Raw genomic sequence first — 16,745 nt, 5'->3', positions numbered from 1 at the left:
GGTTACAATGTCAGATAAACTGGTTAATCACCTGGGATAGCGCAGTAATGACAGATGATTTTTTTAAAATAAGTTTATTTATTTAATTTATTTTTGGCTGCATTGGGTCTTTGTTGCTGCGTGAGGGCTTTCTCTAGTTGTGGTGAGCGGGGGGCTATGCTTCGTTGCAGTGCGCGGTCTTCTCATTCTGGTGGCTTCTCTTGTTGCGGAGCACTGGCTCTAGGCGCGTGGGCTTCAGCAGTTGTGGCTCGCAGGCTCTAGAGCACAGGCTCAGTAGTTGTGGCGCACGGGCTTAGTTGCTCCGTGGCATGTGGGATCTTCCCGGACCAGGGCTCGAACCTGTGTCTCCTGCATTGGCAGGCGGATTCTTAACCACTGTGCCACCAGGGAAGCCCCGACAGATGATTCTTAAAACCCAGTTTCATATAACTTTGTGAAGAGGTCTCACTCTACTAGCACTAATTTGAAATCAGATCCATTTGAAAAGAAATATAATGTGGTCATCTCTAGGTGGTGGACTTATAAGTACTTTTTTCCTTGTACTTTTCCAAATTTTCTGCAATAAGTATTACATATATATGTATATAGCATTAGGAAAACAGTATTAATAAATATCAAAAAATGTGCTTACCACTTTGAGGATTCAAAATATGATGCTTATTCAATGACCAGCCTCCTAGGTTAGAAGCATCCATCTCGAAACCTTGTAAGATAACAGTCCTTTTTTCCCAGAGAATAAAGTCGGGGCACATTTCATATTCATATCCCACAGACACTGCAAACAAAGAGTTAATAACACATTAGAACATTTAAAAAGATTTGCTTCATTTTTGCACTGGTTGGTAAGCCTCTGGCTAACACACCTGCTATTGAATTCTGATTTGGGTTGAAATTTGACCACAAATAGTTTTCACCTAGCATAGCATCGGGCATCCAAAAGTGACCAGTCAGTGCATATTGGATAAATATATGAATGAGTGACTCACTGAGGCTGTCATTAGGTACGCACCATATGTTCTGGACATCAAGCTTTAGTATGGGTTTTTGGGTAAAAGGCTGTGTTGTAAAACTGAAGAAATAAGCTCCCTGAAGGCTTAAGCTGTGGTGATACAATTTCTTTCTTTACCTTTGTAGTAGAAGTGCAGGGAAAGTTGTTTTCTGATCTCTCTGGAGTGCGAAATGCACTTAGGAAGCTGGCTTTGGAGTGCTGGGCCACTTATACAACAACTGACTACACATGAGACTAATAAAAATCGATTTGCCCATTTATATTTTCTCCCATGCTAACTGGCCTTTAGTTTGCCAAGAAGTCTGAGTTTGCTTAGAGTGCTACAAGCACTGTGAGTGTAAATTCCACTTTGTGCATGTTAGGCTTTGGTTTCTAACCAATGGGACATCACCCAACATTTGGCTCCAACCCTTATGAAGCATGGATGTCGTGTATTAAACTGGGAACCCCAGTATGCTGCTAAAATGGGAAGTGCAGAATGTGGTAACTTGGGTGCCTCTGCTCTACTGAAATATGTAGAACTCAAGTATCCCAAGTCCGAACCATTTTCTCAGCTGGTAAATCTGCTTACCTGTTGGAACCCCAGAGTTCTGATTCTTGAATTTAAAATGCTTTGTGTCCTCATAATGTTCTAAGCCTGAGAGTATTAGCTCACTACACTGTATAGCCCAAAGCTGCTTTTCCCCCCTTTCTGGCAGCTTAAAATATCCCTAGCTGGTTGTATGCCATTGCTTTCGAGGACCTGCCTCTACCTGACTCTTCAGATGCCCCTGGAGAACTTGTTTCTTTTTTGGCATCTGGTTATGAAAACTGGTAATGAAAATGTGTGCTTCAACAATGCCAGTGCAATAGGTCCTAAGAGGAAAAATCCAAGCAGACTAGTGTTGGATTGGGGCATTAGGTGAAGAGAAAAGATGGTAATTTTAGTCCAACTGATTCAGGTGTGCACGTGCATGTGTGTGTGCAAGCACATGCACAGATAAGCCAAAAAGTCCTTATGATTGTGAATATACAACTCATTACCTTTGGGGGTCATCTGTGGCCAATTTCAAACCACAGGCTTACTTCTCTTTGTCCCCCCTCCATCAAGGCTTTAATAGGGATCAGGACCATCTTCACGGGTGCGTGACTTGCGCAGCCACACAGGGGCCCACGCTTAGAAGGGCCCCATACTTGGTTTAATGTTCTCCTGTCACTGTCTTGAAATCCTTAATACATTTTTAACAAGAGGCTGGGTATTTTCATTTAATACTGGGCCCTGCAAATTATGTAGCTGGTCCTGATGGGGATGCCCTTCTACCCTGCCATCAGCTGGTGAAGACTCTTGGAATGCAAACTCATTTTAGTATTAGCTCTAACCAAGCACTGTTAGCAAGGGAGATCAATAGGGAACAGGAAAGACTAATCATATAGTGGAAATGATTTCTAAAGGGAAATTAGTTTGCGATCATCTGGTTCAATGCTATTCTCTATTAACATGGATAGAAACACAGAATTTCAGTGGTGAAGAGGATCTCAAAGGTAATCTAGTTCAGGTTACACGTGTGGCACAAATCACTGCTGTCTACAATCTCCTTGATATCTTATCATGTCCCCAGTGCTTTGTTAAAACAACTCTGTTATAGTAGAAATAACTGGTTTCAGACCTAGAGTCAGAAGAGACTTCAATTCTTGGGTCTGCCATTAACTAGCTGTGTGGTTGCAGGCATATTATTCTCCGTCTCTGGGAGTCTGTTCTTCATTGGTAACAAAGGAGGAAGGGAGAGGATGGACTAGAATTGGTGGTTCTTAGACCCTTTTGGGTCAGGGAACCTTTTGTTATGAATGTGATAAAAGTTATGTATCTTCCTCCTAGAAAAACGCATAGGCACACAAAATTTTATATATAATTCTAGGGGGATCACTGATCTCCTGAAGTCTAAATAAAGATCTCAGATCAAAAACTGCTGTACTAGATAATTCTTATAGTCCCCTTTTAGCATTTCACTCTATGATTCTAAAGTGCATTCTTTCAAGCTTGTATTTGATCAGTTCAAGTTGGGAAATCAAACCCAAAAGCCAAAGAGAGCACTGTATCTCATGTTGGAAAAATCAGGGGGTGAGAAAGCACACTTAGGGCCATGTTGGTGTGAAGAATAACACAGTTTCTGCTTCTCTTGCCAACATTTTTTTTTTTTGCGGTAGGCGGGCCTCTCACTGTTGGGGCCTCTCCTGTTGCGGAGCACAGGCTCCGGAAGCACAGGCTCACGGGCCACGGCTCACGGGCCCAGCCACTCCGCGGCATGTGGGATCTTCCCGGACCGGGGCACGAACCCGTGTCCCCTGCATCAGCAGGCGGACTCTCAACCACTGCGCCACCAGGGAAGCCCTCTTGCCAACATTTAAAAGTCTTGATTAATAAATAATCACAACGATAATGATTACAAGTTCCCTTAAAGCCACATCTCCTTCCCTGCTATTGTCAGGATCTGCCTCTTATACATTTTAAGCCTGATGTGCTCCCCTAGAATCTCTTCTCCAGAAGGTGATTGTGCAGTTTTGCAAATAAGTAGTGTGCCCTGGTGACCTCTGATGGTGGTTTGGAGCCTGCTTTTTTCCTCTCAGGAACAAAGATCCTCCCAACTCTGTGGCAGGAAATGCTTACATAAAGTATCCTCAGTGCAATGGTAATGAGTCATTCTCTTCACCTCCTCATGTCTGAATTGCTCTCTAGCCCACCACAAAAAAGTGCACTGGCTGAAAACCCCACAATTATATTATTTTTTCCCCTAGTCATAGCAAATAGCAACAAGGAGGCCACTTAATGAGTTCCCTCTAATTTTTATTAGATTTACTTTCTCTTGAGAAAACTCTCTGAGCTAATAATGTTATGATTTATACTTAAGACTTGTCCAAAATTCCAACTGACATTAATGAGAATGGCTGTGTGTCGGGGTATTTTTGTATGTGGCTCCTTGCTCAGAGTAACAAGGCAAGGTTTCTTTCTGACAGCAGCCGCTTTAACAGAATCCTGGAACTTGCAGTCGGTGCATGAGAAGGCAGACGTTTCACCCCACGGAGTTGAGCTGCTCTCCAAATGCACAAGGAACTGGCAAATACAGTAGCAACCAATCCTAGACTTCCTCTCATGGAAGCAGACTGTAACGCACTGAACGCCTACTCTTTTTCATATAATTAAATATGGGGGGAAAAAGGGCTACTCAGGGGCTGGCACTGAAAAGGCTGAGCCCCGACATTACACTCTGCCTGGTACTGTGACAGCTGAGTCTCAGTTAAATAAGCAGAGTGGACCCACTACCACTTCCCAGGTGGCCTGGTGCCTCTCACATCTGATCATCAACACAGCACGGTGTAGGCAAAGGATTCAGCCTCCGGCATTCTGGAGTGGGACCTGGGAAGAACAGTGTAATAGGAAAGAAAGAATAATTATTCATCAACACTTCAGAGGCGCTATGGAGGATAGACCAGTCTGGCAGTGAGTGGAGATAGGTGGGGAAGGAGGGGGTCCCAGGCTATCCTTCCTAGGAGCTGGTATAGTGGTCCCATGCTGGTGTGTACATACTGGGAAGGCAGTTGAGAAAGAGCCGTTAATATGGCAGAATACTTTCTCTGAACCATGTGACTGCCTCTCTTGTGACACCCTTAATTCCGTCTGGATTTCTGTCTTCCCCTATTCTCTCCCTCACCTTGACACAGAGATATTAATGGGATGTTCCTTAACCAAGAGTCACTGATTGTCAAGATAGCCTTGCTACTTTTGTAGAGGATGCCGTCCTCTGGTCACAGGATTTGCACCTGACTTCACTGTTAGTCATCTTGCAACAACACTGGCTTATAAAGAAGACTTTATTCTACTGGCTTATAAAGAAAGACTGCAGCTTGCTCCCCCAAAGCCATTTGACATTAGAAAAATAGTAACTGAATTACACTCCACTTATCAGAGCAGCAGCATTAGTGTGATGCGGGGACTGCAAGAAGGTGGAGGGCCACAGTGCTCCTGACACACGATTTAGTGACTGTGACATTCACCTATAAGGGCTGCGATAAGAGACTGACATTAAACAGCCAAGGTAAAGATGCCATGCAATGAAACTGATGTGCAAAATATGACAAGATTAAGCAGATGATTTTCAACAGCTTCAGGCTAAGGCTTCAGAATTCATAATGGTTGCATTTATGAAGGCAATATATAATTAAAAGTAGCCTGATAGTCAGTGTGAGAAATTTATGTTACCTTCATGAACTCAAGGAACATCTAAAAATAATTTCATCACACTTAAAAGGTAAGTAACAACAAGATCGAAACCTTCTTATTGAAAAGAAATCATTAAATAGAACAAGAAATATTTCCCATACTTTTAAAATAGATTAATATAAAACAACAACAATAAAAGACGAGAGGCCTAACAAACCAAATGAAGGCCACGGCCACAATAGACAAAAACTACAGATAAAATGCTATCTACTGAGAACGGGTACCTGCTCCCAGAATGACTTCTACTTTCTCCTATTCTCTAGTGATTACTCATAGGATAGGATAACCCCAGAGACTCCTCAATTTGACACAGTGCCCAGTGGCCTGAAATGCTTTGTTTATCTATTATTCCTGGCTTACTAAGAGTGTCAGAATCAGGTGATGAATTTTTACCAAGTGCCTTTTCAGTACTTATGGAGATATTCACATAGTTTTCTCCTTTAATCTATTGAGGTGGTAAATTATAGCAATACATTTCCTAACGCTGAACCATCTTTGAGGTCCTAAAATACACTCTACGGTACTTGGTTATGATGTATTATCTTTTTTTTTTTTTTTTTTTTTTTTTTTTGGCGGTATGCGGGCCTCTCACTGTTGTGGCCTCTCCCGTTGCGGAGCACAGGCTCCGGACGCGCAGGCTCAGCGGCCATGGCTCACGGGCCCAGCCGCTCCGCGGCATGTGGGATCTTCCCGGACCGGGGCACGAACCCGTGTCCCCTGCATCGGCAGGCGGACTCTCAACCACTGCACCAGCAGGGAAGCCCTGATGTATTATCTTTTTAATGAGTCACTGGATTTAATTTGGTAATATTTTACTTAGGATCTGCACCTTACCGGTTTACAAAAATAACCCTACCAGTTTAAACATCATAGTGCTAAAAGAGACACAGTAGTTGAATGAAGAGAAAATACAGGTAGAAAAGGTAAAAAGCATCCAGGAGTGAGGTAGCCACACAGCGCTTCGGCCAAGAGGTCCTGTACACTGACAACTTACCTAAGAATTTTTTTTTCGGACTGCTTTGTCCGAGCCTAGCTGCATAAAAGCGAACCCGGAACCCAGATGACCTGTGTACCACAGAAGGCAGGATGAACAAATTCACGATATTTAATGAGTACTTCCTGTCGTCAGGCACTGGGAATGTGAGAAGGAATAAGACGGAACAAGATAGCACTCCCCCCAGTGGAGCTCGCGTTGCTCACGTTCTAGCGAGAGGAACAAATATGAAACAAGACAACACACACACACACAAATCATGATAACTGCTATGGTGGGAAAGCGCAGGGTATTATGAGACAGCGTAACAAGGGAATTTAAGTTGGAATGGGAAGACAAGGGAAAGCCTCTTCATGTAGAAGGGGTTTACCTCATGAAGAACAGGGAAGAACATTCTAGGCAGAGAGCGCGGCATGTGGGCAAGGCTTTGAGGTTTCATATCTTTGGGAGGTTGAAAGAAGGTCAGGGTAGCTAGATAGTCAGTGTCTGGGTAGTGCATCAAAAACAAATGAACAGGGCTTCCCTGGTGGTGCAGTGATTGAGAGTCTGCCTGCCGATGCAGGAGACACGGGTTCGTGCCCCGGTCCGGGAGGATCCCACATGCCGCAGAGCGGCTGGGCCCGTGAGCCATGGCCGCTGAGCCTGCGCGTCCGGAGCCTGTGCTCCGCAGCGGGAGAGGCCACAACAGTGAGAGGCCCGTGTACCGATAAAAAAAAAAAAAAAAAAAAGAACAACCCCTTCCCCTTCCCCGCTCCCCCGCCCCTCACCCAGTACAAAAGAAAACAAAAGGTTACTACCTTCTAGCAGTATTTAGGCATTTTTCTTTGGGAGGGGGTTTAGGAAATGGATTCACCTTGAAAATGGACTAGCTATCCTTTGAAACAATGTGATTGATTAAAGGGGATGCAATACTGTAATGGAAAGAAAGGTGCTGGTTATTTAATGACTCAGCAAACCTTCGCTGAGCAGTTCTATGTGCCAGGCAGGTGATTTGCTAAGCACTGCAGACACAGTGGATATTACACAGGGCAGGATAATTTGTCATGTCAGAGAGGCCATACCCTGAAGGGTTACCTGCCTTTTGGAACTTTCATCCATGGCCTCCTTAAAATAATATCACCTGACATTTGCATAACACCTAACAGTTAAATACATTTTTGTGTATATTACCTAATTTGAAGACTCATGCAAGCTCATGAGGAAGATATATTTACTCCCATTTGATAGATGAGATAATAGACTCAGAGAGGTGAAGTGACTAGTCCAAGGTCATCTGACTAGTAGTAAATGGCAGAACCAGAGCTCAAACCCAGTCACTTCTTAGCAAGTGCCTTTTACCTCTATGCTAGATCACAGCTATTAAGGGCAAGACCCATGATTCAGAAGTGCTTTACATAAATAACCTTTTATTTGCTCTGAATTTAAGGTATAAGGATTGGAAGCTAGGGATAACCTTGAAGCAGAAGCACCATGTATCCTGGTTGGCCCCAAACAGTATCCAGTTATGCTACTGTTAACAGCATCCTCTTTCACTCTCAAGAGTATACTGGTTTGAATGACAAATTATATATATGGTCACCTAATCTTGAAGAGATATCGCCATAATGCCCTGAGATGGGTTGGTAGAGGGGACTGGGAGGCAAGAACAGTCATAAATGCTGACTTGGAAAATAAACCATATGGTTTGGTAAATCATTTAATTTTTCTGTCTCGACTATATTACCTTGCCAATGGCTTTCAAATTCTTATGCCTGAAAGTCATTTAATTGTGACCCAACAATGTGACCCACACATACACACACGTATAAGTGAAAGGAAGTTTTCCAAAACCATACTCTCCTCATAGTTTTACATTCTGATCTATTCTATTCTATTCTATTCTATTCTATTCTATTCACTTATGTTCCATTCCATTCCATTCCATTAAAAAATATTGATTGACTCACCAAATGGATTTCACAGTCTAATACTGGGTGTGACCAGCAGTTTGAAATGGGCACAGACCACTTGCTTACCAGAGTGTCAATCAAGGGTCATTTAAAAACCCTGGTAAGCTCTAGGTACTCTTCGGAGGGCCGGTCTCACATTTTATGAGAAATATTAAAATGGACACAACCCACCACCCATATCCAACATTAACCACATTTCATGTGTAAGTGTGAAAATTGAGTTGGAGTGGACAAGCTGACATAAGGCTCCATTTTGCAGACATTTATTTAATCGATTTATTAACGTTGATTCCTGGTTTTCTTAGTCAGCCAATAAATTTATTTTTCAGGTTGTGAAGATTTTTGTAGGTCCTTGAAAAACTCACATCCTTGGTGCTGTGCCTATAAAGCTGAATGGATAAAACAGCCCTGCTCTCAGTGAATGATTACGAATTCATGAGTGGGGAGAAATGATGAAAGATTATTATCTCTGCTAGCTTCTTTGACAGAAAGCCACTGGGGCGTTGAATTGGGTACTCAGTAAAGTGGGTTGGTCCCTTTAGTGAAGAGAGGCAGCAGTAAAAGGCATGCAGAACTCAGGACTGGGAGACCCGAGTTTGAATCCCTGCTCTGGAACAGTCTTTCGGCAAGTCACTTGTTCTTTCTGAACCTGTTTCCCGCTCTGTAACATGAAGATCATATTCATCGTGCCACACCTACCAGGCAGGAATGTTATAAGGATTAAAATGAGAAAATGTATGTGAAAGAACTTTGTAAATTGTAAAGCACTACCCATTTATTATCGAAATATTCAGTGGATGCTATTTTTCTGGCTGACCAGCCTGCTTAGGTTTTACTGAAGGGAAATTTATGAACACTAAAGCCTCATTCTTGGGGATGTTTTGTGTGCACAAAGCAAACTTAGCTTAGCGCCTATTACCATTAATGTTGCCCTGTTTCTCTCTAACACAATTTAGACAGACTCCGTTGCGTCGTGAACCTTTAGGAAGTCTAGTTCTCCCCGAAACACCACTCTTTCTTGCCAAACTACTGTACTAAATAATTATGCAATTGTTGTTGCCAATAACCTTGAAGAAAAATAGAATTGTTTATAGCAGTGCTACTAAAGGCAGATGGCTGATTTCCTGCACTTCCAGGACTCCAAACCACTGCAGTTTAATTTAATTAAAATGAAGACCGGGCAGAATGCATTATTATATATTGATAAGGTATGCGGTCACAGGCGGACATAGGGAATTATTCTGACAAAATTCATATAATGGATGCAGATCAGAGCCCCTGAACAAGCCTGTCTGTCAAATTAAATAAGCCGTCTCTAGAATTTTAACAGCACTGTGAACTTAAAAAAGTTTTTTTTTTTTACAGTTTTGCAAGCAGCAGAGTTGGGAAAGAAACTAACTAATATACAATGATTTCCAGATATCATACCTTATTTAGAGCCAGAGAATAAAGTACTAAGGCCAAATTATTTCAAATGCTCACATGGAGTTTTTAGCAGGGGAGTCTTGTCTGTGTATCAGACAACAAAATCTTTAAGCCGGATGAACTACTGATTGTGGTTTTTGTATTGCAACCCTGAGGGAGATTTTATTCTTCTTCCACTTGATCAATATTGTACTTGGATTAATCAATCTTATCAGCTGCCATTGATACTTCTCCAAGGAATTAGTTCACACAACCTCTGTTGGTAATTTATTCACTCTGGTATTATCCCTCTAGTTGCAAAATCTGTGTCACTGTAAAAACTGGTGGGATACCCTAGGATCTCAAGTACTCCTTTTCTCATTTTGCCTGTCTCTCAACAATCTATTCTTCTTTTATGACACTCTAGCCCTTAGAGATCACACCAATTTCCCACAGCTGAGCCATGGGGGAAACAAGAGTCCCACATTTCACACTAAGTGGGCATTTCAACTTAGATATTCACCATCATTTCAAATTCAGCTTGTTTAAATCTGATCTCTTTCTCCATCACCCAGAAACAGGTGGGAGAGGTTCATATTTAACTGGCATGGGAAGGAAGAAGAGTGGGAGACCTTTCAAGCCATAGTTTTAATCAAAATCCTAGCTATAACTGGAACTGTAAGAATAGTGGTCAAGGTTTGTTTCCTATTGCTGTTGTAACAAATTATGACGAACTTAAAAGCTTCAAACAAGACAGATTTATCATCTTATAGATAAGGAGGTCAGAAGTCTGAAAAGGGTCTCACTGAGCTAAAATCAAGGGGTCAGTGGGATGAGTTCCTTCTGGAGGCTCCAAGGGAGAATCCATTTCCTTGCCTTTTCCAGCTTCTAGAGGCCACCCACATTCCTTGGTCCTTGGCTCCTTTCTTTTATCCTCAAAGCCAGCAAAACTGCATCTTGCTGTGCCTTTCTTCTATAGTTATATTATCCCCTAACTCTGACCTCCCCTCTGCCTCCCTCTTCCACTTTTAAGGACCCTTGTGATGACAGTGGGCCCACCCGGACAATCCAGGATAATCATTCCATCTCAAGGTCAGCTGATTGGCATCCCTAACCCCATTTGTAACCTTAATTATCGTTTGCCATGTAACATAATATATTTACATCTTTGGGAGGTGGTGGCTATTATTCTACCTACCAAAAGCCTATACTAGGATTTCTGAATTTGAAGCAAATCTGAGAAGTGTCATATATAGTACCATTGTTAATATCTGGTGCAAAATTTAGCCTGTTCCTTCTAACATCAGTTAAGTGATTAAAAAATATGGCTAGGAGTACAACTAAATGTTTGCTTCTTTGTTTAGATTCAATCATATCTATTAAGGTGTGAATTCAATGGTAACATACTTGATCCCTTTGTCTCCATCCATTTATCACCTGAACTATTTATTGTCTGTTATATTCTTAAGGCACTCACAATCCATCTTCAGAGAAGTAGATTGTCCATCTTCATTCTACTACTCATCCTAATGCTTTACCACTGCCAGGAAAATTCCCTTAGTCTCCGCGGAAGTGGAAATGGAGACTAGGTAGTAAATAAAATCCCTTTAACCATGATTAAGTTATCAGGAACACTTCCTACAAGGTAAATAATCCATATTCCATCTTAGGTACCACACCTGAAATTATTTTGGCTGTTTTCCTTGGGATCCTTGCCAATTTTCTTTCTCTACTCTAAAAAAAAATGTCCCTTAAGTACACATAAAACATCACGAGGAACATTTTTTCCCTCTCCCTTGGATATTTCTGAGTGAGTCAATTGTCTCTTGCTTTTATTACTGTTACTAGCCTTAAAAAGGAACCAACAATATATATTTCAGCATTTTAATTAAGGCCATGTTTATAGTCAGAATGCTGGAGCAAGTTTTGGCCAGGAACATAACTGTAGAAATAGGAAGTAAAACAACATCCATAGGCAAACAATACGGATGAAGCCTTCATCACTGGTGTGTATACTAGAACATCTTTGCTTTTCTTTGTGTTTTAGTTGTTTATTCAATCATCCATGGATATATCAGAAACTAAGTCATTAAGAGTGCTTAACTACAACAAGGAGGAAAATTTTAGAATCTTCAGCACTGGGAGTATTTAAAAGGAAGATGTATAACACATTTTTATGCATAAAGTGAGGTTGATAAAATAGTGCAGTCACTGTGGAAAACAGTTTGGCCACTCTTCAACAAGTCAAACAATTACCATATGACCCAACAATTCTACTCCTAGGTATATCCCCCAAAGAATTGAAAACAGGTATTCGAACAAATACTTGTATGCAAATGTTAATAGAAGCATTATTCACAATAGCCAAAAGGTGGAAACAACCTATAAGTCCACCAGTTGATGAATGGATAAATGAAATGTGGTATATCTATGCAATGGAATATTATTCAGTCATAAAAAGGAATGAAGGACTGACACCTGCTATGACATGGATGAACTTTGGAAACATTATGTCAACTGAAAGAAGTCAGATACAAAAGACCACATATTATCTGATTGCATTTGTTTGAAATATCCAGAAAAGGTAAATCCATAGAGACTGAAAGGAGGTTGGTGGTTGCCAGGGCCTGGAGGGGAGGGAGGAGTGACTAGTGACGGCTAGTGTCTATAGGGCTACTTTGTGGGGTGATGATGCAAATGTTCTGGAATTAGATGTTGGTGATGGTTGTACAACATTGTGATAATACTAAAACCCACTGAATGGTACACTTTAAATGGGTGAACTTTATGGTATGTGAACTATATCTCAATAAAGCTGTTACTGTTTTAAAAAAGTCAGGCTGAGTTGCATTTATGTGAACCCTAGCAAGAAATGACTGCTAGACACTGTCTTGGTCAGCTCTTCATCAGAGTACTGGGTAAATTGCTAAGTGTCACAACTTAAGAATAAAATAAAAACAAAAAAACCCCCAAATCTCACAACTTGGCAAGGGTTCTGAGGAAAGCCATAGAGAATTGGAAAACAAAGCCCTATGGAGGAAAGTTAGAGGAATTTTAGATTATTCTAGTGAAGCAAAGGCTTTAGGATAATATCCTGGAGAGGGGAACATGAGGCTTTGAGTAGGCATTAGCCAGGCTGTGATATTTGACTCCCAGCAGGAGTCAGATATCACACTCAGAAGTGTTCACAGCAAAGAGTTGTATGAAGGGACTATTTAAAGAGGCGTGAGCAGGGTGAAGGGAATCAACAAGGGTCGTGACCCACCCAGGGATTGGCAACATTGGGAAGCTGTCTGGGCTTGCAGAGAGGGGTAAGGGGAGGGAGTGATACAGGAGACCAGAGAGAGCTTGGGGATTTGGAGGAGGGGCTACTCAACAGGAGCTCCCATCTTCCAGTGTAGTCACTGCCAGAACTGCAGTGAAGCAGGGAGAGGGATAAATACCCTGACCTCTCTCTCCTTCCACCCTGCTGTCTCCTGATGGTGCCATCCATTGACCAAATCAAGAGGGAAGCCAGAGAGCAAAGGAGTCCAGGCAATGTGGTCCATAGAAGCCAGTCTTTCAAAGCTCAGAGAAGGTCACAGAAGAGACTGTGTGTGCATGTGCGTGTGCGTGTGTGTGTGTGTGTGTGTCTGGGAGGGCAAATGGAGAATAATTAACACAGTACCTACCTGTTAAGCCCACAGCTCCCTTATTAGAGAAGCTGAGGCAACAAACACCTGCATAGGCGCCATGCTATATACCTTGTGATTTCAATATGCTGACCATACCAGCAACCAGCACTCACTCACCTCATTTAATCGTCATAGCATAATAACCTGTAACATTCTCTTTATGATACCCATTTAATAGATGGAAAAACTGTGGCATTTGGAGATTAAGTAATTTACCCAGTGTTGCATAGCTGCTAGTAAGTAGAGAAGGGATGATTTGAACTCAGGGAGGGAGTCTGGCTCCAGAGTTGTTCTCTTCATCACTACACTCACTGGACTAGGGATTGGGCAGGACTCCACAGGCTGGCCACCGACCTCATTGGTAGTTAGCCTAATGGTAGAGCTCTGCCTTCGGATGTTCTCTACTGCATGGCGATTGGCTGACAAAACCCAATATTGTAAGAGAGATCTGAATGCAAGATACAGAGCAAGACACTAGATCATGGAGTTGGTAAGAGCTGAGAGAAAAAGAGGGTAGTTAGTACCACGGGAGAAGTGATGAGCTCCGTCATCAGTATGGCTGGGTCTCCATGGTGGGAAGCAGTGGACTCCTGCTGCAGAGGGGACAACCAGAGCTGTTGTTCAGCTGACAGAGCAGATGCTGATCTTCTAGGACTACAATGTATCCCGAGCCAGGCTGCAATTTGATGAGGCCCACCTTTGAGGCTGCTGATGCCTTTTCTTGTTCCTTCCTTACTTTCCCCTGTGTCGTTACAATAATTCCTCACTAACTGAGGAAATCTGAACCACTCCATGGTCCTAGTATTCTAATAAAGCCCAACAGAGATGAGTTGATTATTTAAATATATGAGGGTCTCTTGGGCAAAGAAGAGTCACCAGTCTTTTTTTTCCCCTCCCTATGCTTCCCTCTGGAAAGAAAGAGAGGAAATTGACACACTGTAGTCTAAGAAATATAGGTCAGTTATATGCGGATTATACCATGATAGACACTTCCAAGGGAGAATATGAAAAGATCTCCTCTGGAGAACTTTAAAAATAGTCTTCTCATCTGTCCAAGGGTGGTTTCCATGAGCTACTGCCTGAAGGCACAAGAGTCAATGGCTCCTAACTGTGGTTCTGAAGACCTGTCAGGTCTCTTAGGAAGTTTTCACTGTCTTCTACAGACTGAGAGAAATAAAGACATCGGTGTCTCTCTGCCTATCTGTCTGTCTCTCTGAGCACCAGTATTAGATTGCTTACTATCATTTCTTAAGACAGACTATTCCTTTTTTTGATGTTAAGGTATTCCTCCTTGATGAAATTATGGTACTGGTAGGCATTAGTAGATTGTAGGGGCTTTTTCTTTTTCCTTTAAAAAATATTCTTACTTGGCACAATAAAAAGTTGGCAAATCTGTCTCAGTCTCATTTTTAAAAAATGCCGTTTGTCTGAAGGAATTAAATATCTGAAGACCATAGACCCCCAAGGACCTCTTAAGGTCCCCGCTATTTGTAAGATTCTAGGTTTTAAAGTCAAAAGGACTAGGAAGGCAGGATGACTTTTTATTTAACCTACCACAGTAACAAGTTAATGGAGTCTAACTATCCAAGGCATAAAAGATAGTACATGGAGAGGCTTGTAAGTTAAAATTTTGTGTTTTCTAAGTGGAAATGACAGTCTAAATGTCAAATATGAAAATGTGACCTGAAGAACACCACACCAAAGGTCACAGTTAGAAGGCAACATTCAGTGCTGGAGACAGTTACAAGTCAGATATTGTGTGATTCCACTGGTATGCAGCCATGATGAAAGAGGAACTAAAATCGTTTTGAAGCAAAAATGTGTCAAAAGGGAACTCTAAACAGGCCCAAAGGGAGTGTTTAAATGAAAAAGTGCCTTAGATCCCTCAAATAGAAGAAAACCCATAATTATTCCAAATACAAATTAATATGCAGCTAGTACTTTCTGTTTTGTGAACACAGCACTGCTATTTACACAGAATTATTTCAACATACCCAAAGCCTCTGCCAGGCCCCAAACCTTCTGTCCATAGATGTCGGTCTTGTTCCAGGCAAATGTGTAGACAAGATTAATTGCAGCAGGAAACCACTTCTGTGTGAGTCGCCCTTCCACAGCTACTGTGAGGTGTACTTTTATCATCCCCACGGGAATGGTTGAATGTGTTAAAAGGATCCGTAGCAGGGTTTTATACCCGGGGGTGCGGCTGCTTAGGTAACTCAGCCTCACAAAGCTGGAAGGAATGGGGACCTCCTCCTGTACAACCTGAAAGAAAAAAAGTCACATTGGCTCTTATCAGTGGTCACAGGTAGGCAAGGATACTGCATGCTTTTGTCTTAGAAACATGCCAAAGGAGAGAGCTTAAAGGGATTATGGATGTCAAGGCGTTTGGTCTAGAATCTTTGTGAGGCTACATGACCATAGGTTTCGAATTTTGCACCAAATCTGCATGCGGACAAGATGTCCAGCCTATCCTGAGGATTGCTCTCCTTTTTCTCCTTCCAGGAGAGACTGTGAAAATAACAATTTTGGTTTTTCAACAATGTTCCAAAAATTGCTTTCTAGGAGTTGGAGAAGATCACACTGCTGAATGTCAAGGATTTCAGTGCTATGGGTTCCATCAAAGGTTTTTTCTCATATATTCAGACACAAAAGCTTGTTCGATGTGTTAAGTTATATATCACAAACCACTGTTGTAGCTCTTATTCAGGTTAGACTCTCTAAGAGGAAGGACTCTGGAAGCAGCCCCAGCAAGTGATATTTTATGACAGAGAATATGGTGTCCCTAGAACTAATCTTTCCTGATGCCATAGAACTTGCCTTCTTTGGAGCTTTGCAATGACCCCGAGGGCCAACTTTTTAATCAAATTTTGCTTGCATATTTCTCTGTGTTTGGATGTATCAATAGCTAGCAACAAGTTTTTCCAAGCTGGCACCTGTGACTGAGAAGCAAATAACTCCCATTAACTCCTCTGCAAATCTTTTACAAACGTTGGTCCCAGAGTGAAAATAACTCTAGGTTTCCTTAATTAATTACTATTACTTATTTGTTTGTTAGCATGGATGGAGTTAACCAAAAGTGGTCACTAAAACTACATCTTGTATTCTGTGACTTTCAACTTTCCAAATACAGTTGAAGAAAGAGCCCATCCTATTTAACACATTTAAGGGGACGTGGAGAGTGTGGATATTTTTCTGCCCTTACTCATTTTTATCTTAGAACCTTGTCCCTTCTTCCTTTTCCAAACTGGTGCACATAGTAGAACTGATTGTTAAATACTCTCTGTCTCATACTGTCTAGGATTTCTAGTCATTCTTTTCTTTCTGAGGGCACAAATCCCTTCTGTCTATTCTTTGCTCAGTTTTTCTTCCTCTACATTAGCTTTTTTTTTTTTTTTTTTTGCGGTAAACGGGCCTCTCACTGTTGTGGCCTCTCCCATTGCGGAGCACAGGCTCCGGACGC

General features: G+C 41.8%; 1 protein-coding gene across 3 annotated transcripts in view; it reads right to left on the bottom strand.

Moving 5' to 3' along the window:
- The window catches only part of TENM1 (teneurin transmembrane protein 1), a gene marked incomplete at both ends in the record, with an annotated part of 588,520 nt that overhangs the window by 127,050 nt on the left and 444,725 nt on the right, over nt 1–16,745 (bottom strand). For all 3 annotated transcript variants that reach the window (XM_081221281.1, XM_081221282.1, XM_081221283.1), the window contains 2 exons: nt 632–775; nt 15,280–15,547. In XM_081221281.1, the coding sequence (XP_081077407.1) occupies nt 632–775; nt 15,280–15,547 (412 nt within the window). The remainder of the gene's footprint in view (nt 1–631; nt 776–15,279; nt 15,548–16,745) is intronic.

The sequence above is a fragment of the Mesoplodon bidens genome, assembly GCF_964165515.1.
Source record: "Mesoplodon bidens genome assembly, chromosome: X".
NCBI lineage: Eukaryota > Metazoa > Chordata > Mammalia > Artiodactyla > Ziphiidae > Mesoplodon > Mesoplodon bidens.
The sequence above is the reverse complement of the archived record's forward strand: the minus strand, read 5'-3'. Positions and strand labels throughout refer to the sequence as shown.